General features: G+C 39.1%; 1 protein-coding gene and 1 pseudogene across 4 annotated transcripts in view; both read right to left on the reverse strand.

The window, feature by feature from the left end:
* Positions 1 to 1,978: 1,978 nt before the first annotated feature.
* LOC118601489 lies at positions 1,979 to 2,097 on the reverse strand (annotated as a pseudogene).
* Positions 2,098 to 5,212: 3,115 nt separating this feature from the next.
* PCSK5 (proprotein convertase subtilisin/kexin type 5) overlaps positions 5,213 to 26,078 on the reverse strand; it is a 400,819-nt gene continuing 379,953 nt past the window's right edge. For 2 of the 4 annotated variants that reach the window (XM_016127089.2, XM_016127088.2), the window contains 5 exons: positions 23,508 to 23,685; positions 19,301 to 19,518; positions 12,241 to 12,341; positions 11,716 to 11,902; positions 5,222 to 8,608 (listed from right to left, as the gene is read on the reverse strand). In XM_016127089.2, coding sequence (XP_015982575.2) covers positions 8,202 to 8,608; positions 11,716 to 11,902; positions 12,241 to 12,341; positions 19,301 to 19,518; positions 23,508 to 23,685 — 1,091 coding nt within the window. In that variant the 3' untranslated portion in view covers positions 5,222 to 8,201. Of the gene's footprint in view, positions 8,609 to 11,715; positions 11,903 to 12,240; positions 12,342 to 19,300; positions 19,519 to 23,507; positions 23,686 to 26,078 lie in introns of those variants that run through there. The other 2 variants (XM_036218095.1, XM_016127091.2) reach the window with 2 other exon arrangements.

The raw sequence follows: 26,078 nt of genomic DNA on the forward strand, positions 1-26,078 counted from the left end.
AGTTTTTATAAATTTATTTGTAAAGCGTTGCAAAGTAGTTTGAGATTATAAACAACAATGCACTTTTGGGGGGAACATTTTGGTTGTGTTTATAATATTTACCAGCAAGGAATTGGTGAATTCAAATAGAACAAACACTGAAAAGACTCAACACATTTTGATTTCCAAAATTGATTTCCAAAATAATTTTATTGGCTATGCTAGGAAGAGCCCTAAAATAGCCCCCCAAGATTTCCCACTCTAATCCCCAGGACTGTGAATATGCTGAGATGTCATACCTATGATTATGTTACATTATAGCCAAAGGGAGATTCTCCACCTGGCCCTAATATAATCACAGGAGCCTTTTAAAAGCAGGATTTTCTCCAGCTGGTAGCAAGAGGGAGTCAAGATTCAGAGCATGAGAAGTATTCAGTGTATGAATGTCAGCTTTAAAGCAGGAAAGGAGGGGCATTCACAAGACGAGACAGTGGCTTCTAGGAGCTGACTCCTGGCTCACAGCCAGAAAAGAAAGTAGGAACCTCAATCGTATAGCCATAAGAAACTGAATTCTGCCAGCCACCTGCATGCCTTGGAAAATTATTCCTCAGAGCCTCCAGGTAAGAGCCATCCTGGCTAAAACCTTGATTTTGACCTTATGAAACCCTAAGCAGAGAACTTAGTCAAGCCCATCTGGATTTCTGACCTATAAAGCTGTGAGGTAATAAATGGATGTTATTTTAAGCTGCTAAATTTGTGGCGGTTTGCTATACTATAATAGAAAATGAATACTTTGGCTTACTCTATGCAAAGTAATACATGATATTGTCCATGTCACTACAGGTAGCAGTGGACAGAACTCCAGAATTGTATGCTGTAATTAACTAAACAGTCTTTGCTAAGACATTATTGATTAAATTTGTTTTTCTTTGATTGTTGGTGGAAATTAGCAAAAAAATTACGTTGCCTTCTGATAGCATTGGAGTAGGGGAAACTAATGAAAAAAAAAGAGGAAATTCTAGATGAGAGAATTGATATTGAGAGAAAGGAAATAATCACAGAAAAAAAGATTCTGTCTAAGAAGAGTAGTGTGAGGAGGTAGACAGGAGAAAAATGAATTTAAATAATTTATTCAATTAAAAAATTAATTAAAAAATAAAATAAAATAAAAAGAGCAGTGTGTGGAACCTGGTTTGTCCCAGCTTATGAAAGCCAATGCCATTTTTTTCAAGAATCTTACAGATCAGTTGTTAGACACACCTATTATGAAAAATTAAGGTATAACACTTTCAATTAAAGGAGTTATATTAAAAACACAGGTAACAAATATCTCAAACTCATCACTTCCTAGTTATTTTACATGTTATTATCTATGCTCTTAAAGTTATTTATATCTAATGTATCTATATGGTAGAAATACTATATAATGGTTCACTTATTTACATTTCTTCCCAACTTCACACTAAGAACATTACATTTGAAGCTCGAAAGGGCCGTAATAGAGCATTTATACCATGAAAAATGGTAAATGCCTTTTCTGAGCCAATGAGATACCACAAAAGCTTTTCTGTGACTTGGATCAGAAGTAGAGCCTTTTTCTTGTTGCACATGGACCCAAAAGAATGTAGAGTCTGGCACACTGGCAGCCACCCTGCCAATGTGAGGGATGACCTCTAGTGAGAATGGAGCCAACATGGCAAACGACAGAGGTGAGAGACAGAGATACATGAGTATGTGATGCCACAGTGTGAGCCCTATATCCAGGAGTACCTGGTCCCACCACTGGCCCTGACTTCTTGATTAAGAGCACCAATAAATGTTTTTTGTATTGAGGCAAGTATGAGATAATTTTTCTCATTTATAACTGAAAGCAGTCTAAAGGATACAACAAAATTTGCATCAGGTCCAGAATCACTCTTAGCCACCAGAAAGCTTTGAGTGATAAAAATGATTTACATGGTTGATAAAATAATTGACTTCAATCTTTTTTTTTTTTTTAAGCCTATAGCATCTGATATTTCCAAGTGGTCTCCCATCGAAGTACTAACCAGGCTCAACCCTGCTCAGCTTCCGAGATCAGACGAGATTGGGCACATTCAGGGTGGCATGGCCATAGACACTGACCTCAATCTCGTTCTCCTATTAGTTATAACTCTGACAAACACAACCTTGCTTCATTTAAAGCTTTAAATATGGCTTATATCATTTCCCTTGCAGGCTGGGATTAGTTCCTATCAAAGAACACTTTGTTAGAGGCAGAGGCAGTCTTCTCAGGCTATCTAATAGCTACCCTGCCCTACCCTTTCCTTCCTTGATAATGGAAAGCTTTAAGTCTGGGTGACAAAGCTCCAGAGAATGAATAAATCATGATTTTCCTAGCACCCTTACAGTCATCTCATTACACCTCACCAGATACAGTTGACCCTTGAACAATTTTGGGGTTAAGGGGTGCCAACCCCTCAAAGTTGAAAATCTACATATAACTTTTGTTAAAGTCAAAAGGAAAGTTTATTAGAAAAGGGGTTACACTATACAGATGGAGTATGGTCTCTCCTCAGAGGCAGAGAGTGAAAGGGACCAAGAGAGATGGAGAAAGACAGTAAGTAGGGGTACATGTAACATTTGATTCTATGGTTGGCTCTGCACATCCAAAGTTGGTTGCATCAGTGGATACAAAACCTGTAGCTACAAAGAGCCGGCTGTATTTACTGAAAAAAATCCACATATAAGTGGACCCATGCAGTTCATACTTGTGTTGTTCAAGGGGGCTAACATGTTTGTAACTTAATTTTTTTAAATTAAGTTTATTGGAGTAACATTGGTTAATACAATTATAATTTTCAGGTGTACATTATAATTTCATATCTGTATATTCTATTGCGTGTTTACCACCCAAAGTTCAGTTTCCTTCAGCTACCAGATATTTGATCTCCTTTACTCCACCCTCCCCCTACCCCCTTATATTTGACCCCCTTTACCCCATGTACCTCCCCTTCCCCCCTCACCCTCTACCCTCTGGTAACCACTGGTCTATAATCCATGTCCATGAGTCTCTGTTTGTTCATCCTGTTCGTTTGTTGCTTTTAGGTTTATATCCCACATGTAAGTGATATCATGTGATTTTCAACTTTTTCTATCTGGCTTATTTTGCTTAGCATGATTATTTTGAGGCCCATCCATGTTGTCATAAATGGCAATATTTCATCTCTTCTTATGGCTGAGTAATATTCCATTGTATATATGTACCACAGCTTCTTTAGCCAATCATCTATTGTAGGACACTTCAGTTACTTCCATGTCCTGGCCACTGTGAATAATGCTGCTATGAACATCAATGTGCAAATATCTTTTTGGATATGAGTTTTCAAGTCTTTGGGGTAAATACCCAGTAGAGAGATCGCTGGATCATATGGTAGATCAATTCTTAGATTTTTGAGGAATCTCCACATTGTTTTCCGTAGTGGCTATACCGATTTTCAGTCCCACCAGCAGTGTATGAGGGTTCCTTTTTCTCTGCATCCTCTCCAACATTTGTTATTACTTGTCCTGTTGATTATAGCTATTCTACCAGGTGTGAGGTGGTATCTCATTGTGGTTTTGATTTGCATTGTCCTAATAGCTAGTGATGTTGAGCATCTTTTCAAATGTTTGTTGGCCATTTGTATGTCCTATAGGGAGAAGTGTCTGGTCAGATCCTCTGCCGATTTCTTGATTGGATTGTTTGTTTGTTTTTATTGTTATTGAGCCGTATGAGTTCTTTGTATATTTTGGGTATTAGGTCCTTATTGGAGGTGTTGCTTGCAAAAATATTTTCCCATTTGGATGGTTTTCTCTTTACCTTGTTGACAATTTCTTTTGCTGAGCAGCTTTTTAGTTTGATGTAGTCCCATTAATTTAGTTTTGCTTTTACTTCCCTTGCTTTTGAGGTCAAATTCATAACATCCTCTTTAAGCCCAAGTCCTTGAGTTTAGTTCCTATGTTTTCTCCTGTGCTTTTTATTGTTTCAGTTTTTATATTCAGATTCTTAATCCATTTTGAGTTAATTTTGGTGTGCGGTGATAGACAACAGTGTAGTTTCATTCTTTTGCAGGTAGCTTTCCAGTTTTCCTAGTGTCATTTATTGAAGAGGATTTCCTTTCTCCACTGTATGTTTTTGGCTTTTTTTCCAAAAGTTATTTGCCCATATAAATATGGATTTACTTCTGGACTCTCAATTCTGTTCCACTGGTCTGTGTGTCTATTTTTCTGTCAATACCATGCTGTTTTGATTACTGTTGCTTTGTAGTATAATTTGAAGTTGGGCAGAGTGATGCCTCCAGCCTCGTTCTTTTTTCTCAGGATGGCTTTGGCAATTTGGGGTCTTTTGTGCTTCCATAAAATCTGATGATTTTTTGTTCTATTTCTTTAAAAAATGTCTATGGGATTTTGATGGGGATTGCATTAAATCTGTATAATGCTTAAGGTAATATGGTCATTTTAATTATGTTGATTCTTCCAATACAAGAACACAGAATATCTTTACATTTCTTTGTATCTTCTTCGATTTCCTTTAATAGGGTCTTGTAGTTTTCATTATATAGGTCCTTCAGATGTTTTGTTAGATTTATTTCTAGGTATTTTATTCTTTCTGTTGCAATTGCAAAAGGAATTATTTTTTCCAGTTCTTTTTTTGACACTTCATTATTAGAATATAGGAAAGCTATGGATATTTGAATGTTGATTGTGTTGAATCTTAATTTTTAACAGGAAATTTTAAATTAAAGTAAAAAAAATTAAAATAGAAAAAGATTATGGAATAAGGACATAAAGAAAGAATATTTTTGTACAGCTGTACAATGTGTGTTTTAAGTGTTATTACAAAATAGTTGAAAAGTTAAAAAAAAGTTTTTAAAGTTAAAGTGTTGTAGTAGGCTAATTTATTCTGAAGAAAGAAAAATAGCTTTTTTACAAATTTAGTGCGGCCTACGTCTACAGTATTTTTAAGGTCTAGAGCAGTGTATAGTGATGTCCCAGGCCTTCGCATTTAGTCACCACTCACTCACTGACTTACCCAAAGCAACTTCAGTCCTGCAAGCTCCACTGATGTTAAGGGCCCTATGTGGGTATACACCATTTAAAAAATCTTTTATACTAAAATTTTACTGTACTTTTTCTATGTTTAAATATGTTTAGATACACAAATACAATTGTGTTACAATTGCCTACTGTATTCAGTACAATAACGTCTTGTGCAGGCTTATCGCCTAGGAGCAATAGGCTGTACCATATAGCCTATAGGTGTAGTAGGCTGTACCATCTAAGTTTGTGTAACTGCACTCTGATGTTTGCACAACAATGAATTCGCCTAAGGATGCATTTCTTAGAATTATCCCCATGGTTTAGCAGAGCTTGACTCTACTAAGTGCATAAAAAGTTCTCAGAAATGGACTGTTAAAAAGCAAGTCCCCATACAGTAATCTGGTCTTGATTTAATTTTATTTCCAATTTTAAAGTTACTTTCTGCAAACCGGAACCTTCCGAGCTCCTGCCCAGCCTCTTGGAGTATTACCAGTCTACAAGGATGCTCTTGATACTTCCAAGTTATTTACAAACAGAAAACCAAAATGTGACTATTTTCCAACCACATATTTATCTATTTAGACAGTTGTTAGTATAGTACTCAAAAGATGTCTGAGAATAATGTGGCATGACTAAGAATAAAGAAGGAAAGATGTCAAACTGAACCGATACTCAGTATGTACCTTCTTTTCAGGCTCACACAGTACAACAATATAATTTTTCTTAGTATTCAAGGTCATCTCGACCTCATTTAATCTTTAACTGTATATCATAAATACATATTTTTCTTGGAAAACAATTTCCAGGCTACACAAAGAATTGTCAAACTCAGTTTATCAGAGCTTTAGAGTTATCAGGGAAGATGAAAAACAGTATAAATAAAATAACTTATCTCTATAGGCTATACTCTAATTACACAGCAAGAGAGGAGAAATTCTTTCATTGATATAATGGCTATTTTACATTTATTTTTATTTATTTTTAAGAATTACAAAGAGAATTACCAGAGCTTTGAAAAGATTTTGAAGAGATAATTTTAAGTTATTAAAAATCTTGGAAGCATATCATATGCATGTGTGATACACATGATCTCTTAAGAATCTTCTTTAAGATGAGGATGACAAACTATACTCTGTCCTCCAAATCTAGCCCATCACCTGTTTTTGTACTCCCCAAGCTAAGAATTTTAAAAATATTTTAAGTGATTTAAGAAAAAATCAAAAGAAGACTATTTTGATATGTGAAAATTGTCTTATATCCAAATTTCAGTGTAAATAAAGTTTTATTGGAGCACAGCCCACCCATTTGGATTGGCTTCATTCATGCCATAATGGCAAAGTTAAGAAGTTGTACAAAACATAAAGTATTTACTCTCTGCCCCTTTCCAGAGGAAGTTTGCCAACATTTGCTTTAAGAATTTTCCCCTAAAGAAAAACTGAGGCCTTCCATAAACTGAAGACTTCTTCACAGAGATTTCTTTTGTCAGTGATACATGTTTAAAAAAAAGAAGAAAAGAAGATGCACAACTTTAGTAAAGTTAATACAGTTGCCATATAATAAAATAAAATAACAGACATGCCTTTGTTAGATTTAGGACACTTCTTTTCTCACTTTATGTCAGTGTAGCATAATTAGCTATTAAGAACATGTGCTTCAGGATCATTCTTTTTCCTAAATCTTGATTAGCTTTTTGTCACCTTGGGCTAGTTACTTAACCTCTTATAAGCCTCAGGTTTCCTATACAAACAGTAGTAATGGTACCAACCTCTCGAAGTTATAGTGGCATTCATTAAGTGGGGTGATTTTTCTAAAAGGAATTATTAACCTTGGTACCTGGTACATGTTAGATATGCAATAAAATTTTAAAAATTATCATCATCATCTGAAAATGTTACTTCCTGTTGATTTGCTCCTAGTACTGCCTATAACTTCTGCTTTGACAAGAAAATCTGCAAAACCCTGCTTAAGTAATTTCACATAGCAAGAGTCCCTCTCTGTATTATCTGCAGAAAAACTGTCCTAGGTGCATGAATCCAAGCATGTACTTGACAGCAAAGTGGGAAAATGGAGGCCTACGATGTCTAGACCCCAAATCACAGTGTTAGAAGACTGGTCAGCAGCTGGATTAAGTTTACCAATGGGAAGTTAGGATTTTCCATGTTAGACTCCACTCCGACTTTTTCTACAGAATGTCCACAGTTCTACGACAGGCTGTTGATGAAAGCTCTCTGATTTAGTAGCTAGTCTTTTTTTTTTTTTTTTTTGGCGTGGATATTTTATTTTATCCCATTTCATGTTAGGTTAACACTGCAATTTTGTTTTTATAACTTGATGTCTTAGCTTATGTTTCCAGCTAGAAACATTCTTAGAAAATCTTGAGAGTGTAATGATGTAATTCTTGGAAACTTAGTGATTTTTCTACTGGGTTTGCTGCTTTCTCCTGCCTGAGCTTGCTCTGCCCCTAGAATCATGACGACTCTGCATAAATGCTGAGGCGCCAGTGCCCAGCAAATACATGATTCCTCAGCTATGATGCCTTCCCTTTTCTTTCCTCATCTCTAAATAGATCATAACCAGCCTCAGCAGAGGTGGTCTCTTTTGCTCACCAGAGCTTGTCTAGAGTCACTTGTTACAAGGAATAAGGAGAACCTTCTTTAGTTGGCCCTTACAGAATGAATCTCTGCCTAAAGAGAGCTAACAGAGAAGAAAAATCCCCTAAGCCAAACAACTCTTTTATTGCCCCAGCCCCCAAAATCATTTACAGAAATATCAGAATTCAGAAGGCAGTAGGTATCTCCACAAAACAGGCGAGAAACAGAACTTTCATAGGTCCACTTCCTTTTAAAATCACATAAGGCAGATTGTATAAATGTCACTTGTTTTTACTTCTTGTGTCTTGTGTCTTGATATATTGTTTGAAGGAAAACCCCTCCAGATTTTATCCTTGTTCCTTGGTTATGGTTGAACAATTATGGTTAATCAAGTTTAGCCACTCAAAGGAAGAACAAAATATTTCAGCATTCTTAAAGACTCTAGTTGGAATCATGGTTAAGAAGACAAATACGAATGCCCATACATCAGCTGGTGTATGAGGATAAAACCCCGAATTGTGACACTCACATGCGTGCCTGAGTGGAATGGGGTGGGGTGCATGTGGCCTCTGCCTACTGGTAGGAGTAGCTCTCATCATCGTATTCCAGCTCATACTCATCATCATCATCCAGAAGCCCATATTTAAATTTCCGATAGACAGTTCCATCTTGGCCCATGTAGACGATGTCATCATCATCATCTTCATCATAGTCACGGTCCCTGTACTCAATCACCTGATCCTCTTCAAAGCTGGTGCTCTCACGGTGGCTGCTCTTGTAGGAGGAGTAAGACCTGCTAGGGTCAGCCAGCTTTTCATAGCCAGCCTTCTCTGCTGGCCGGGATCGGCCCCATGGTTTCCTCCAGACGATCACAGCTGCTCCAAGCAGAAGCACCAGCATAATGGAGGAGATGATGAACAAGGCTGTCTTGGAATGCTCAAGGGCAGACCCAATCTTACTTGCTCGAAGGATGCACTCTTCTATTGGAAGAGAACCCCAAAGGAAGAGGGGTGAGGGGAAGGATGAAAGAGAAGAAATGGAATGGGGAAAATTAGTTTCTGAGGTTCAGAACTTCACCTTTATATTTTAAAATCTAAAATGGTGGAATCTCTCTCTCTCTCTCTCTCTCTCTGATTTTCTTAAAAGGCACAACACTCTATAGAATTGCCCTGTGTGCCCCCATGACAGTCCCAGTCTATGTCAGATGATGCTATCAAACCCTTCTAGGATGCAGGGAAGTGTGAAATCCAAAAGGAGCCTTCCTTATTTTCATACCTTGGGATCAGTTGCCCTGTCCAACCTTACCAATGAATTCTTTGATTTGTCTCCTGAGAAAAATATTCCATTTTGGGCCAAGCGTCACTCATTGCTAAATAACTTTGACTTTTTCTAAGACTTAGTCCTCTCCCCAACTACTCTTAAACCTGGTCCAACAGGATTGTGCCACTATTCAAGGGCAGGAGCAGATTATTTATAAAACCATTGACTCTTATGGTTGTGTGGGGCCCATGGAGAAGAAGTGAATTGTCACATTGTCCGAGCTGAGAGCTTGTATGTGGAGGAGTCAGAATTCAAACCCAGGAATCCTAACTTCATGCTGTAGTCTGGAGATGTTGGGGTTAAAATGCTCCAACAACTGTTTTTTAACTTCTTGGCATTTTGTGGTCCTAATCTGGCAGGAAAAGAAGTGCTATCTTTAAATATCTTCTATCATAATTAAGATTTCTGAAGTTGAAAGCTCTGTTCTATGTCACTCATCAGCTTTTGTTTGGATACCTAAGTTGAGAACATGGAGTAACTAAAACTGTCACAGAAGGAAAGCTTTAACAATGAACTAATTTTTATTGCTTTTCACCCATTTATTTAGGTGGTATGATTTGGGTAAATTACCAAATTTTTCCCTATTATTGAACTCACCAAATGGTAGAATAAAAGAAAGAATGAAAGAACCAGAGGGAAAAGAAAACTAGTAGGCTATGTTGGATGTACAAGTTGAAATACACACTAAGTTTTCTATAAATATTTTCAAACTACTTGGGTATGCCCCCAGGATTTTTTAAAATCAGAAATTCTAGGTATGTTGTGCATGCAAGCTTAATGAAATAATACTGCTGCCAATTATTTTAAGAGCAATTGTTTTTGCTTATTAGATGTTAGCTGATTATATCCAACTTATTATCCCTATCTCTTTTTGCTAGTGATAAACAAGTTTTCTATTTTATTGTAACTTTCATTCTCATGGGACTTTGCCCATTAAGCAAAATTTCTTCCAAAGTAATAGCACTATCATTATGGCTTTCATCATTAGCAATATCAGCACAGAATTTTTCCCTGGAGGAAATATTGAAGCACCAGAGGGATGTGTAAGCAATTGGTGTAGGGTATTTGGGAGATAAATACTGCCTAAGGCAGGAGAATCAATAGAAGACCCTTCAAGCTTGTTTCAATTACTAGTGTGCTGTATGCAATCTTGTCTTAACTATTCTATAGTCTTAGATCTGCAAAGTTAAGGTCAGCCTCTGTTATCTGGTTTCTTTAAAGGGTCCAGTGTCTCAGTAAAAAACGATAGGTAATCAAGAATGTTTAGATTTTTGCAGAGTGGCCACAACTGGACCTTTAAGAGCTACAAAAGTCTCAGGAAAGCTGACTAAATAATTTTTAGTTGGAACAGGATTGCAGAAACTCTGCACCCAATATGCACACACTTCTGGTTTCATTTAAAGCCATTGATGTAATGAGGATTATTATTCTTAGTTGACACAGCATGGATATTAGGCCATCAGACCCTGAAGGTGGATTTGTAAGAGGAGCTAGGGAAATCAGCTGCTTGTAGGAGTGGAAAAGCTGAAAGAAGGAAATAATTAGTTTTTGGAATGATGCTATTTCAAATTTAGTTGAAAAAGCAGATAAAAAAATATATATATAACAGAAATGGCTAGGAGCATTTTTTGGTCTGGGATTTACTTCACTTATAAATGGACATGCTTCCATCAATATGATATCTGTTTTTGTCAGGCCCTGATACATCTGAACCCCAAGGAAATGATCTGCTTCTGGACTAAAGAATATATTTTAAGAATTTCTTTCTTCCTTTCTTTTCCTTCCTTCCCTCCTTCCTTCCTTCCTTCCTTCCTTCCTTCCTTCCTTCCTTCCTTCCTTCCTGCAGGGCAGGACGGTAAGGAAGGAACGGAGGGACGAGAAGGAAAAAGCGCGGAGGTCGGGGGGGTGCGGGGGAGTGGATTAGGTAGTGAGGTCTGGGAGGGCTGGGAGAGTCATCCGGCCTAAGGCCTTCCTTCTTCCCTTCCTTCCTTCCCTTTCCTTCCTTCCTTCCTTCCTTCCTTCCTTCCTTCCTTCCTTCCTTCCTTCCTTCCTTCCTTCCTTCCTTCCTTCCGTCTCTCTGTCTTTCAAAGAAATCATTCCATTTAGTATTTTTCTAAGTTTGTGTCCAGTGAGGATCAAGTACCCACATGGATGGAGTTGCAGGTTGGGGACAGTTGGGGAAATGGGAATTGGTGTTAAAAAAAAAAAGTGTTTTTTTCTTAGCCTTCAGTAAAAATTTATTTCTAAAATGCCTTAAAACTTTAATAGGAAGCCTAGATTTGGGCTGATTTCCACAGAATGATTCTTCAATATAATATTGGAATAAGCTTTCTTGATAGTTGATTCTTTTCATTTTTTCTCAGTAGGAAAGAATAAAAAAGGAATATGGTAAACTTATAAAGATGAAATCCTAGAACTACTTGAGCTCTAATGTTGAAGGCAGCACAATAGTGGAAAGAATTTAGGTTTTGCAGTCCAAAGGACCCATATTCTAATTCTAGATGAGCCTCCTAACATTGATGTAAACTTGGGCATACTAATAAACCCTTTGAGCCCAGTCTCCTCATCTGCAAAATGGGATTAATAACATCTACTTTTATGAGATGGTGGACAGAAAGTTTCAAGCACAGTAGACACATAGCAGACACTAAATAAAAAGGTAGCCATATCGATTCTCTGGAATCTCCCATCCTCCTCTCCCGCGTGCTCTGGTCAACTTCCCGAAGACACACCCTTCCTCTGCAGGCTGATCTTCCTCTTTTCTTACCTGTAGTGTCCTGGCAGTCACAGCACTCCCGGGCATCAGTGGGATCAGAAACATTGCAGCAGTGCAGGCAGCGGCTGTCATCCATGTGCAGCACCAGGTTGGCGGGGCACATAGTGCAGTTTTTGGCTCCAGGTCCTTTGCATTCTATACAGCTCTCATAGCATTTTTCACATTTAAATTTCTCACCCTGTTAAGAACAATTAGGAGATTCCTTTTGAGTGAGGAAGGATTAACAAACACTGGAGTTCCATGAACGATGAATGCAGAGTTAATTCTGAGGCCTTCATTACTTGACTTCCCTGTTATTTCTCTCAGATCTTCTCAGTTCTTTGATTGAAATTAGTTACAGGTGGGTAGCACCATTAACCATTATGCAATGGTAGGAGGTTTTGAAATATTAAACCTAAACTATAGCGAGTATAGGACTTTTAGGACTTTTTCACTTTGCCTAGAATGACATGCAGAAACTAGCTCATTTCCCTCTGTGGAAATGACAGAAGGCACACCATGCCCAGCTTTTAGTACCTCTCCTACTCTGTATTCCCCCACAAGACAGTCTGAGGTGCAGATTTCTCCCACTAGGTGGTAACTCCACACACAGGATAAACATTTCAGTGGTCCTTTTCCTGAAAGAAAAAAAAAAAGATTCTAAGTTATGAGACTGACCTTTGATTTCAACCTCTGTCTTGATTCCATAACACTTAGGAGCAAGGAATATGTCAAGTAAATTGAAATAGAATAGTAAATTAATTGAGGATATGAAAAAAACATCTACAGGACACCAAATAAAGACCTAGAAATTATACAATTAGTTCAGTCAATGTAAACTTTCAGTTTGGTAATTGAGGATTTGGAAATAACAGATCTTTCACTAGAGTAAGAGGATTTTCAGAATGAGAAATCATGTAGAAAGTTTATAAAACCTTCATTTGTCATTCTGCTTATTGTTTAACTAGTATAGAGGATAAAAATGATACCAGCTGATTGGGGGGCAGGGTCCCAAAACTTGATGAATAAATTATAATTAGGCAGTTCTTAATTGAGAAACACGAGACCCGGAACTTAAAATACTAGGGCTAAAGGGCTTTAACAAATCATATTTTCCAGTGGTTCTTAATTTGGGGGATGGTTTCCTTTGAAATTTTCTTGAAAACTATAAACTCTCTTCTCAGAAATTTGACATCCTATTTGTTTATTATTTTTTGAATGACTGAAAACTAAGGTCCACCTATATGAAGTCATGCATTCAAGGTTACATAGGTAATGGTTGAGTCATGATTCAAATTCAGGTTTGTTGACTCATAGTCCAGTGCTCTTTCTTTCACACTGTCTGCCTTAACACATGAACCATCAAGTAGAGGAGGTCTGGACCTTCAGATTCTGTTTCATAATATAGAAGTAATCCCTCTCTCTCCTAATTCAGGTACCCAGGAATGAGTGACCCAAACATTTTCTTCTATGCAGATATCAAGGGATAACTTTTGAAAAGAATTTAGAAACAGGAGATCTGAGTTCATTCCTTTAGGAAGGCCCTGGCATTTCTGCTGAGAATTTCAAAACAGAGATATAGAGACGACGAGGACATGGATTGTGCCTGGTATTGGGAGTTGGAAATTATGTAGATCTTCCCATCAGAAGAATATTGTAAAGAGTGGTTAGTTGAACTAGAGCTAGAACCGTGAGTCCTGTCCTTTGCATTCACTATGGAGTTAAATCAACTTTTCATGTCTGATCTTTAGCGCAATCATTTATAATGTTTCTATGAAAAAAAGAATTCTGAGCTATGAACAACATCTTAGAGAATAAACTTTATTACTCAACTGCTTCTTAGATTGGGGGCTGCCTGTAGTGATATAAAGCCATTCTATTTTTACTTTACTTTTGGCTTCATACAGAATTCCCTATGTGTCTGTAACATAATTGGTCTCTGATAAAAGAATCAATCTTTCCCTATTTCTTTCCTTTCCACTTACATTTTTCTAAAATATAACTTAGATGTCTTACTCCAGTTTTAAAATACAAAACTGTGGGGTTTGTTTTGGTTTTTTTTTTTTTTTCTTTAAGCATAGGGGGAATTAAAAGCGGGGAGGAGGAGGCAATAAATGTGCATCTTAAGGTTGGTTACATTTTTCCAAAGGGCAGCAGCAATTTGGCTGAGGCCTAGCTCCTGGGCAATCTCCAAATACTACCTGTCACCTTAGGTAACAAATCAGTAACTTCATTTACATCTTCTACATTGATTTATTGCAAAACCTCCACACTTAAGGCACCCCGAGTCTTTCTGTAAGACAGTTTGTTAGTTTCCAGAATGTTTTCTCTTGTTTTCAAGTTTAAAGCCCTACATTTATCATTGTTTCTAAGGATCTGCAGGAGCCTCGGGACCTATAAAGACAGCTTTGATGTTTTCTTAAAATTCAGAACAGCTCACTATCTGTTATCCCTTGGCCTGACCCCCATGGGATGAATTCAGCAGTGCAGAGCAATCCTTGCCAGCTGTTCATGGCATCATTCACACACAAAGAGAGGCAGCTCAGGAAAGTTAGAAGGTATTGGCTACCCAGCCTGGGTTTTTATTTCAAACAATTTTGGGAGTAATACCGATAAAAAGTTAATGTGCGAAGGCAAGAAATGAGCTAATTATGGAGCAACCCGTTGCAACAAAGATACACATATATTAGGGGATAGTGTGCTATCCCCCGACTCTCTTCTCCTGTACCTCAGTGCTTTTAAGCACTTTTAAAAGCACCCTAATATTATTGGGGAGTCAAAAGTGGATGAAATACAATCTAGTTAGATTACTTATGTAGGGTGCTAAATTTTCCTTGTATCTTAGTGTGATGGCTAATGTTTTAAGAAAGAAGGAATTCATATCTTTTTTTTTTCCAGCCAGTATATAGCCCAAGAGAAAACTTGTTCCTAAATTTTGTAATCTATAAATTCCAAAACTGGAAGGCAGCACAAAGATTTACTAACCATCAAAAGACATGTGTGTATGGTGAATAAAGGATGGCAGAAGAAATGAATGTCAAAAATAGAAAGCTTCAACCAGGCACATTCAAGGTTCACGTGAAATATAGGAGGGGGAAGCACAAACTCCCAGGATGGCTTCAGGATTCACCCAAATACGTCCGCTCACCCTTGAATACAGTCTCAGGGAGATTGTGCCGATAATTTCTTCAAGACTTTGTTTGTTAGAGCAGTTTTAGATTTATGACAAAATTGAGTGGGAAGTACGGAGATTTCCCACATACCTCCCGCCCCAACCCATGCAACAACCCATGCATAGCCGCCCCTATTATCAATATCTCCCACAGAGTGATACATTTGTTACAGTTGATGAATCTACATTGACATCATACACCAAAAGTTTACAGTTTGTTTTACATTAGGGTTCATTCTCGGTGTGTTGTACAGTCCATAAATTTGGACAATTGTATAATGACATGTATCCATCATCATAGTATTATTTATTTTCATTGCCCTAAAAATGTTCTGAGTTCTGGCTATTCATTCTCCTCATCCCAATCCCTAGAAATGACTGATATTTTTATTGTCTCCACAGTTTTGCTTTTTTTCAGAATGTTATATAGTTGGAATCATATAGTATGTAGCCTTTACAGATTGGCTTTTTTCCCCTCACTTAATACAATGCATTTATGTTTCATCCACGACATTTTCTGGCTTGACGGTGTGTTTCTCTTCAGGGCTGAATACTATTCTATTGTCTGGATATATGGATGAATTTTTGAAATTAGAAAACCATCATCCTTAATCTACCCAGGAAATCTCAAACCCAATTAAAGAAACCTATAGTTTTTTAAACTGTGCTTAAAACATAATAATTTCTCTCTGATCCCCACAGAAATTTTAAAAATCTGGTGTTGTCCTGATTTGATTGCCTGATGTTAAGAGACATTAACTTACCTTCTGTTAACTAGAAACCAAGTGTTCCCCTGGATCTCTCCATTAGCCGGCTGCATTCACTGCACTAGGGGTTTGGGATTTTGGTTTTCAGATTTAGCAGATCAAAATACAGCATTTTATCTGGCAATCCTAGTCGGAATAAAAGCCCCACACATCTAATGGTGGTATCAGAGATACTTTCAATTTTTCAAAAAAACCTAATAGAAAGTTAATATTTACCGTGATATAACCCATGACAGTGCCAACTTTCTACCATCCTCCCACCACACCCCCAATTTAATGTGTTCTCTCAGATGTTCTTATTCTGATTAGAAGTTTTGAACAGCAACTGTGTGCCTTTAGAAGTAGGGAGGAGGGAGAAGGAGAAAGAGAAAGAGAGAGAGAGAGAACACAAACTCATTATTTAATGCTGTTTGTTTGAAAGGGTAATTCTTTCAAAGGTTGGAGTCAATTGTAAATGGGTGAAGTGTGGGAACCACCATATGGTAAAGTTTCCTGAGAGTTGCTTCAAGGACTGTCTGGATGTAGTGGGGTGGGGCAAATTTTTATGTTGATTATATGTTCAAATGATAATATTTTGCATATATTTGTTAAATAAAATATATTAAAATTAATTTTACCTGTTTATTTTTTAATGTGACTACTAAAAATTTAAAATTATATGTATGGCTTGCATTATATTTCTAACGAATATTGCTGAAACACTATTCTGTGAGACGCATAAAAGAAATTCTAGAACTGGTATGAATAGCATGTTACCATTCCAAGGTTGGTTTAGTTTGTCCACCAGTCCAAGCACTTTCTAACTAAGAGTAATTTAATATTTATATTACTGAGAGTCACTCTAACACAATAAAAATTTGTTTTTTGAGCCCTCTTTCCAAGGTTTGGTTTTCTTCTTCTGGGTCTTAAGACTTACTTCTTTTAGTTATGGTTGCAACGAGCTGTGTCTCTGTCTCGGTGTTTTAGAGCAGAAAGAAGCAGCTCCCACTCTTGAAGATCAACACCAATCACACCAGGCGGGGTACCTCAGCTCTGCTCAGTAGCTCTGCAGTTAGGCAGATGGTCTGACTGCAGGTTCACCCCAGCCACCAGCAACTTCTACTCTTCCAGTTTTATTTTTTCTTGTACCTTTTTCTGCTCCTCTGATTGTAGCTTCTCGAGATTTTTCTGGTTCCAAAAGAGTGCACAGTCCCTCTGTCCTGTTCCCTCTCGCGAAGCTTTTCTCTCTTTTTTTTTTCCCTCCAATTCTAGTTCTTTGTTTCCTTTCCTCTGCTCTTTGCCTCTCCTCTGCCTCTTTCAGCGTTTTTTGTTCTCTCTGCTGTTCCAGCTGTTGAAGTTTCTGGCTCTCAGCTGCCAAGCTGCCATTTCTTGACGCATCACTCAGGGGTTTGGTTGAATCAAAAGAAGCCGTGATGCTGCGGGCCAGGGCCTCACCCTCGCAGTCGCGCTTCATCCCGCGCAGGCGCCCTCGGCTGGCGCGAAGCGCGAGAACTCGCGGTCCTGGATGAACATCCTGAAGGTCGAGTGTCCGTGACGCTGAACGCGTGGAGATTCCGGCCTGTCATCTCCCAGTAGGGGACCAGCGTGGGGACGTCCACATTTGCATCTCCCCAAACTTCCAGAACCTCCTTGCTGGGCTTCTCTGAGCCTGACTCCTTCGGGGTGAAGCATTTTCAGGGCTGCGTCTCTGGGTAAAACATGTCGGCCACTCTTCTGTCCTTGCGTCGTGGAACAGGAGCCCCAGTCATGGCGCGCGTAGGGAAACGGATTTTGCATTTGGTGATACGCACCTTGAGGATGGTCTTGCGGTTGGAGCAGGCCAGGAAAGACTTGACCAGACTCTTCTCCACCTCACCCTGGAAGTGGATGAAGGCCTCTTTGCTCTTGCAATCCAGAGGGTGGAGGAAGGGGGTGGTTCTCCATGCCCTTCAGCCTTTGTATCACCTCCCAGTTGGAGATGGACTTCACAGCTACTTCAGCAGTGGGAAGACCACATTGATGGTCATTTTTGTGATAAGCCTGAGGTGAAGGGCATTCAGATGGTAGACTTCCCCTTCCTGAGACAGGTAGTGGGCTATGGTACCCGCTGCAATAGCCAGGGCTTTGTGCCGGCGTGGGCCTCTTCCTCCACCAAAGGCTGCTGCTGCTCTGGCTGGAGCTGGCTATTGTCCACCCACGACTCCAGCAGGTGTGACCTCCCTGCCTGGCATGGCCACTGTTTCCCTCCTTTGGCCCCTGTGACAATACTAAGTGCTAGAGCTACAAAGGTGAGTAAGACATTAATTAATTTATGCCTTTGCAGACCTCAGTCTACAGTGAGGGAGGGACAAAGAATAAGTTAACAATTAGAAAAATGCCTTCTGTGCTTCAGAGCCCTTGAATGTCTCATTTACAGTTGTATCAGCATTGTCTGGGCCATAGTGCTGGATAAATATTTGTTGAATAGTAAGTAGATAAATGAATGCAGAGTACTAAAGAAACACAGAATGGAGGCATTACCTTTCTAGAGGAAATGCTGATTATAAAATTTATGTAGAAAAAGGGCTAGGAGGAGCCAAGATAATTTTGTAGAGAGTAGCAGGAATGTACCCTGCCAGCTATCAGTATTAACCCAGTAAGTTTTAACAAAATATTGTGGGAGGTATTTCTTTCCTAAATACTGAGAAGAATTCACCATGATCGTATTTCTGTGTTAAGCTATGGAGGAAAATGAGCAGATTTGGAATTTGCAAAGATTACTCTGGCATTATTTTACAGCAGGGGTCCCCAACTCCTGGGCCACAGGCCAGTACGGATCAGTCAGAGAGTTGAGCTGGGGGTGAGCAAGCCAAGCTTCATATGTATTTGCAGCCGCCCTCCAGCACTAGCATCACCGTCTCAGCTCCACCTCAGATCATCAGGCATTAGATTCTCATAGGAGCACCGGTCCCTAGTGCCAAAAAGATTGGGGACTGCTGCTGTACAGGATGACCTGGTTTGGGAGCAAGGCCAGCGTTGAGATAATATGCTGGTTATTTAAGAAAGTCAGCTAAGAGATGCTGAGAATGCACAATGAGGATAGTGAGAATGGAGAAAGAGATCTGAGTAGAGAAGTGGTTAGGAGAATCAACGGACCTTGAGGTTTGCCTTTGCTGGAGGGTAGGTGAGTTGAGCAGGAGGCAAGAGGAGGATAACTTCAAGGTATTAAACATGGGCAATTGGTTAGACAGTGGGTTCATTAACAAAAGGAGTGAATATCAGAGGAAACTCGGATCGTATTTACTCAGATAAGTAAATATCTGAAACTAAGAACAGGCAGATGTCTGAAGTAGTTGCTGAAGTAATGAAAATAAATTTTGCTAGACTGATGCTAAGCTCAGGTCGAGAAGAAAGACAGAGTAGGTGGAAAACACTACCTGGAGGGGATAATGCTTGTATCTGGGCCTTGAAGGATGGAAGGATCTGAAGAGGCAGCAGTGTGGTACAGGAGCAGCCCAGGTCAGAGGGCAGATGTGGAAGCTGAGAGAAAACAGAGGGTGCTGATGCTGGAGAGGATTGGCTACGAGGTCGACAGGCTAGAGGAACCTCCAAAGGTGATGAAAAAAAGAGACAGGCTAAGCAGGAAGGAAAACTTTTCATTTTTCCATTTACACATGCACAATGATAACTACGCCCTCACCTTTGCATTCATTGCAAGTTGGGTGGCATCTCTCACATGTTCGTGTTCTCTGGTCTGCATAGTAATGCTCTGGGCAGGTGCGATGGCACTCTCCCTTGGAGTGGAGCAGAAAGAAAAATGTATCGCAAGATAGGCAGTCAGTGGGCTGCGGGCCCCGGCATGCCTTGCAGCTCTTGTTACACCTCTCACACTGTCCAGTGGCGTTTTCTGCATAGTATCTAAAACCAAGGAGGGAAGCAAAGACTGAATGCTAAGCTTTGCTCTTACGTTGGGTGTGGTGGAAAAATCGTGGTTACTCAGAAAGCGTTCATTTACAAGCTGGTTGACTTTAGATTCTTTACTCATTAGATTCATCACTAATTATATTAATAAATCTAACGATTCTCAGTTTTCTTACCTGTAAATTGTATATTACAATCTCTTCCCTTCTGTTTATGGGGATTAAATTAGATAAAATATATAAAAGGATCTAGTACTTATCGCCATAATAATTGTTAACTACCTTTGCCTTCTATATACCCATATACTTCTCCACTTGAAAATTCAAGCTTTAAATTGTATCGAATGGGATCTGGGAATAGAAAACATTTTGAATGTACCTCTGAGTTCTTCTAATTTCTCAATTTAAAAAACATCTTGAAAGTTGAAAATCACATGATGTCACTTATATGTGGGAATAAATCTGAAAGCACCAAATGAACAGGACAAACAGAGACTCATGGACATGGGCTATAGACTAGTGGCTACCAGAGGGTAAGGGGTGCAGGAGGAGCAGGGAGGTAGATGGGGTAAAGTGGAACAAATATATGGTAGCTGAAGGAAACTGGACTCTGGGTGGTAAACACACAATAGAATATACAGATGTGGAATTATAATGTACATCTGAAAATTATATAACTGTATCAACCAATGTTACCCCATAAGCTTATAAATAAAAAATTCTTTTTTAAATAATGTCTTGAAATTGGAGGTGACATGAGTGATATAGATATTTTCATAATAATAGATGTATTTATTGAAGAGTTTTAGGGGCTAAATATAACTGTTCTTTAACTATATACCTGATAGTACACTAGGGAACTTCATAAACTTAATATTTCACCTTATTGAACATAAAAATGAGACCTTAGAGTGTGGCAATTAGGAGATTGTTTTTTGGAACAAGACTACATGGGGTCAAAACCCAGCCACGCCACTTATGAGCCTTAGGCAAGTCACACATCATCTCTGCATCTCGGGTCTATAGTATGGGGCTAATGTAAGTACTTAAAATTAAGTTATTACTGAGAAACTTGTTAGAACAGTGCCTGACATGTTATAAGTGATTAATATATATTAGTGATAACTATGAATTTCATGATTAACCCTCATAGCAAATCTTATGATCTGCATATTATTCTATTTTACATGTGTAAATACTGAGGTTCAGAGAATTTAGACAACTTGCTTAAGGGTAAGTAGCTAATAAAGTGGAGCAGTATGATTTGAACTTGTTAAGTACCACTGTAACAAAGCAGTGCATTATTTGAAAGTAAATACAAAGTTTTCAAGTAAGAGAAAAGAGAAAAGAATCATTGTCAAAGATGAACTTCTAGAGGTTATGTGACCTATCTTGGGAACTCTGGATCTCTGCACGCTGAAGAAACCCAAAGAGTCACCCTTGGTTTTTCTGCACAAAACTATTAGCCCCATTAGGGTTTCCCTTATTCTGCCCCAAGTTTATTTCAGTTCCACTAACTTGTTGAAAACTAACACCCTGTCTAGATGATACTGAACTTACCTCTACCTAGCCATCTGTCACTGACCTGAGTGAGTATACTTGTACTTCAGTGGCCCAGTTCATGGCAAATCAAGTCTTATTTCACATTCCACAGTTAGGTGAAGAACAATTACTGCTCTGAGCCAATCAGTGAGATTCCGAGGCATTTGAAAGACAAGATAATGAAAGAAAAACCAAAGAAAGCATCAAACATGAACTGAATAGTGAATAAAGATCACATAAGATTCAAAAGAAAAAGCAACAGAGAAAAGCAAGAATTCACACAAAACAAAACAACCCCTCCCCCCCCCAAAAAACCAGAAGGAATACACAGGATTGAAGTCAGAAAAATCTGATTTTTAGTTTTGACTATACCATGTATTACTAGCTGTGTGACTTTGGGCAAGTCATTTAACCTCTCTGAACCTTGCTTTCCTTATCTGTGAAATAGAATATCAACCTCATAGGATTTTTGTAGAATCGAATCGCAATGTAAAGATACATAATGAGTGGAAATAACAATGTAAATGCTAAAGCAGTGTACAAATGTGCTTTACTAATGTTATGAAGATGAAAAGAATCAGTAAGAGCTGTGGGAACAAAAGTGTATCATATCAGTACCAAGTAGGTTTTAAAAAGTATTAAAGCATAATGCTAAAAGAAAGACAATGGAGAGTTTACTGGATCAGATTAAGAGAAGAGTACAGTGCCACTGCTTGCTTTGATGACTCTTCTGCATGAGGTGGCTATGAAATCTCTTGAGCCTTACAGTCTTGAAGAGGATCTTGTGCATAAGTAAGCACAGACAGATAACTGGGGCCTTTAAGATCCTGCTCTGAAGTTAAACATCAGAATAATTGTGTATGTTGTGACAGGGTGCAGAGAATTACATACCTGCCATTGCAAAGCAAAGAGATTTAACATATGAAGTTTATGCAATGTATGTGGGTCATGAACTTTACAAGAGGAAAAATTTCAGTTAAATATCTCCACTTATACCTCATTAATACCCTATTTATTCCCCCATTAAAGAGCTTTATGGCAACCCATGCCTCTCTTCCCAATGGGCAACTTCACACACCATGTAACAATTGTCTTCTTAATTCCATGGTCTGCAATTTATTTAGATCACAAGATTATACCTCCTCTTTTTTGTGCATTAGAGTATTTAGTGACTTGATTTGAGGAAGATGGAGATTCTTTATATGAAATCTAGATTTTTTCCAGGCACTTATTTGGATGAAGGGGATGGGCTTAGGCAGGCAGCCCCACCCCCTCTCTTGTCTGGCAGGGCCCTTTCTCTGTTGATCTAGATGGCTTGTGTGTTTTGAGGGCTGCTAATGGGTGTGCCTTTGTTCTAAGTATTGTAGTAGCATGTGTGAAAAAAAGGTGTTTTTCTGTCAGGAGCTTATAATTTTCTTGAAAAGAGGTATAATAGAAGAATAAGCTCTTGAAGGTCAAAGTCTTTGTCCTATACATACATGGCAATGTTCATTAAGCATATGTTGAATGAGCAAATGAATGAGGCAGCTCAAAACACAAGGCAGTGCCTAGTACTAAAATGAGTCATACAGCAGTAATTGCTATAGAACTAAAGAGATGTGCCAATTTGAGAAAAGTCTAAGGTGGCAGCTTTTCAAGTTGGGTCTAGAAACTCTCAGTGCTCTGGGTTACTCATTGGGAAGGAAGAGTTAGCAGCAGGACTGTAATCAATCTTTCTCTTTACTGGGGATGCCTTTGTGTAAAAAAGGGATGAGCCAATCAAATCCTCTTCCAAATATGCTTGTAAGCAGACCTTCCGATAAATACACTAATAGTTTTTCCTAGCAGAAAAGTAATTGAGTTCTTATTGCGAAATGCTTTTAGAAGGATATATCTATGTGTCTGGGTGGCTTATGATAATTTAACCTGTAATATATGGGTTTATGGAAACATGGCAGATTGAAGAATTAGGGGAGAATTAAAGAGATATTTAACTGAAATTGTTCTCTTTGTGAAATCAGTGCTCTATATACACTGCTTAGTCCTCTCATATTAAATATGACCAGAAAAAAGCCCTAATGTGAAAGATGAAGAACCTACATTCATGGTCTTGGACTTTTCAAAAGGAAGAACACCTCATCTCTGTCATGTGATTGCCTGTATCCTTTGAATCATTAGTAAAGTTTGGCATGTGAGTCTTATTTGACAGTCTGACCCTGTGTGTTCTCTTCCTGGGTCACTTGCTTCTCCTATTTCCTTTCCATTAGTATGAACTGGCTGGAATCCTTTATCGACTGTTAGACCTGGGCTGGACTCTCCTCTTTGCCCCTTACTAGCAGTGAGCCTTCAATCTGGTTATACAAGTGTTCTGAGAGTTAGTTTCCTCATCTACAAAATGGGTTTGCTGAAAGTGAGATCTGGAGTGGTTATGGGATTAAATCAGGGAGAAGTATATTGAATACTTACCCTTCCCTGCACTGAGGCAGGCACTCCTTTCCCAGCTGGAACCAGCCTGGTCGGCAGGAGAGGCACTGCATGCTGTGCCTCCCTTCACATGTTCTACAGGAGCCGTGGCAGGGGGCGCACCGGTGGTTGTCCAAATCAGTGTAGTAGCCCTCAGGGCAGTCCTGCACACAGGTAGTGTCTGCCAAGGGAAGAAAAGAGTCTATCTTGGTATCGAGTATGACACATATCTTCCAACGTCTTCTATATGCTCCTCACTGTGTACCATGGAGGGCGGGGGTGTGTGTGGGTGTAATGAGACAATGTCCCTGTGGGCTGAAGGGTATCCTTGTGACCAAGAAAGAGAATCAACCATAAGGCCATTAGGAGTGGAGAGAAAACAGAAGTTAGAGTGGACTGGTGTGCTGGACAGGACAGAAACCATAGTCTGTCAAAATGAGCTAGAGGACACTCAGGTCTCTCAGGAGAGGAAGTACATTTAAGGCAGGGGCTGGGGTAGCAAGAGTCAAGACTCCATTGAAGAAAGCAGAAAGCGTGATGACACATTCCCATAATTTCAACTCTATTTCTAGCCTTGAATATGTTCCTTCTACTACATAGATTTTACCCTCAGTTCTGCTGTGCCGTCCACACAGTGTGGCTCTGGAAATTTAAATGAATTAAAATAAAATTAAAACTTTAGTTCCTCAGTTGCATCAGCGCAGATATAGACCATTTCCATCATGACGGAAAGTTCTATGGACAGTGAGAGTGTTTTGCCCATGTATTTAAAAGTTAGATTAAAACCTTAAATCTGCTCTGTACAGCAAGATGAGTTGGAGTCAAATAGTTCAGCTTCGCACCACCCCAGTCCTTCCTCCACCAACCCCAGCGGAGCTGCTGATTCTTCCCGTTTCTTCTTTCTTATCATTTGAGGGTGGAAATTGAGAATGGTTTAATTAGAAAGTAAAACAACCCAAAAATAAAAAAAAAAAAAAAACGAGATTTGCTGGCTTTGCAGTTTAGCATGCAGTTTTTAGAGGCAACTTCTTCCCTAGCTTCTGCTTAACTTCACTGAATGGAAGTCAGGCTCTTCTGCATTTCTATTGTGAGCCACTGGTCACCTCAAAGCCACGTGCCAGTTTATCTCCATAACTCCAGTCAGCATTAAGCATAGGCACTGTTGGAAAAGCTAGATCTTATTAGAGCTGCCGTGGATTCAAACTCTGTGCTGGGAGACCTGTTGAGCTACTCTAGGGCAGGAGCTGTGTCATTCATCTCTGATTTTTTAGCACCTAGCAAAGGCCAGGTGACTATTTTGTTAAAGGTGGATGTTGACAGTGGTTCATTGTCCAGCCTGGTGTATCCGGTTAACTAGAGGGAAGTCTTAATCCCCTAAATACGAAACACCTCTGTATTAGTTTCCTATTGTTATAATATAACAGTATTATCTTAATGGGTTAATACAAATGTACTATTTTATAGTTCTGGAGCTCAGATGTCTAAAATGGGTCCATAGAGCAATTATATTTCTTTTAGAGGCTCTGCGGGAGAATCTGTTTCTTGCCTTTTCTAGCTTCTAGAGGCCACATGCATCCCTGGCTTGGGGCCTCTTTCTCCACCTTCACAGCTACAATGTAACATCTTCTCCCTCTCTGCGTTCCTCTGCTCTGACATTACATAGCCTTGAGCTACTAACCTTGATTATCCTGCTTCCCTCTTATCAAGACCCTTGTGTTAATCCAGAATAATCCTCCCAAATCAAGACCTGAATAATCACATCTGAAAAATCCTTTTTGCCATGTCAGGTAAAATATTCCAAAGGTCTGAAGATTAGGATGTAGTCATATTTAGGGGGAGCATTATTCAGTTTACCACAACCTCCAGAGGAATTATCTAGTTTATAACTAGCCTAACCCTTGTGGGGGTAGTGGTGAGGGACAAGGTGGGAGAGTATGAGAAGATGTGGCCTGAGCATACCCTGTGCCCAGCCCTTGGGGGAAGCAGAAGTCGGAGTGAACAAAATGGGTTTACTAATAGTTGAGTCCCTTGGGGAACTGTGTACAGGATTGCACACACACTCCATTCTAGTCTAGTTCGCATCCCTAGTTTAAAGGAAGACCACCATGTAGTGATAAGGCATCTTCCTTCTAGTCGGTGTGAAGACACCTGAGGTGATCACTGGTAGAACTCTAAATTGGGGATAATTAGAAAAAAAGGACCTGGCAGTTAGGATGATATAGGAGATCTGGAATGTTCTTATGAAGCAGTAGCCGCTGGGAAGAAAGGTCACTGTGATTTGTGTAAGAGGAGCTAAACTGGGTGGATAGAGGAGACTGGTATCTCTGTTTTCTGTTGGGAGGTAATCAGGAATGGCATGAGGGTAGCTATTCCTGTGTCTTACTTAGCAGGGGAATGGTGCTGTTGTTAATGACACTTCACCACCATTCTACTGGGGTGTAACAATTTTTCCTTTGAGTGTTTTGCTTCTCAGGTCTACTCTACTAGGTTGGGGAGATGGATGCTAATACTTTCCAGATCTTCGGCATATTCATCTCTTCTCTTTTTTCTACACCCCTTCACCTCTCCTTCTTT

The sequence above is a fragment of the Rousettus aegyptiacus genome, unplaced genomic scaffold (assembly GCF_014176215.1).
Source record: "Rousettus aegyptiacus isolate mRouAeg1 unplaced genomic scaffold, mRouAeg1.p scaffold_m13_p_3, whole genome shotgun sequence".
NCBI classification, from domain to species: domain Eukaryota; kingdom Metazoa; phylum Chordata; class Mammalia; order Chiroptera; family Pteropodidae; genus Rousettus; species Rousettus aegyptiacus.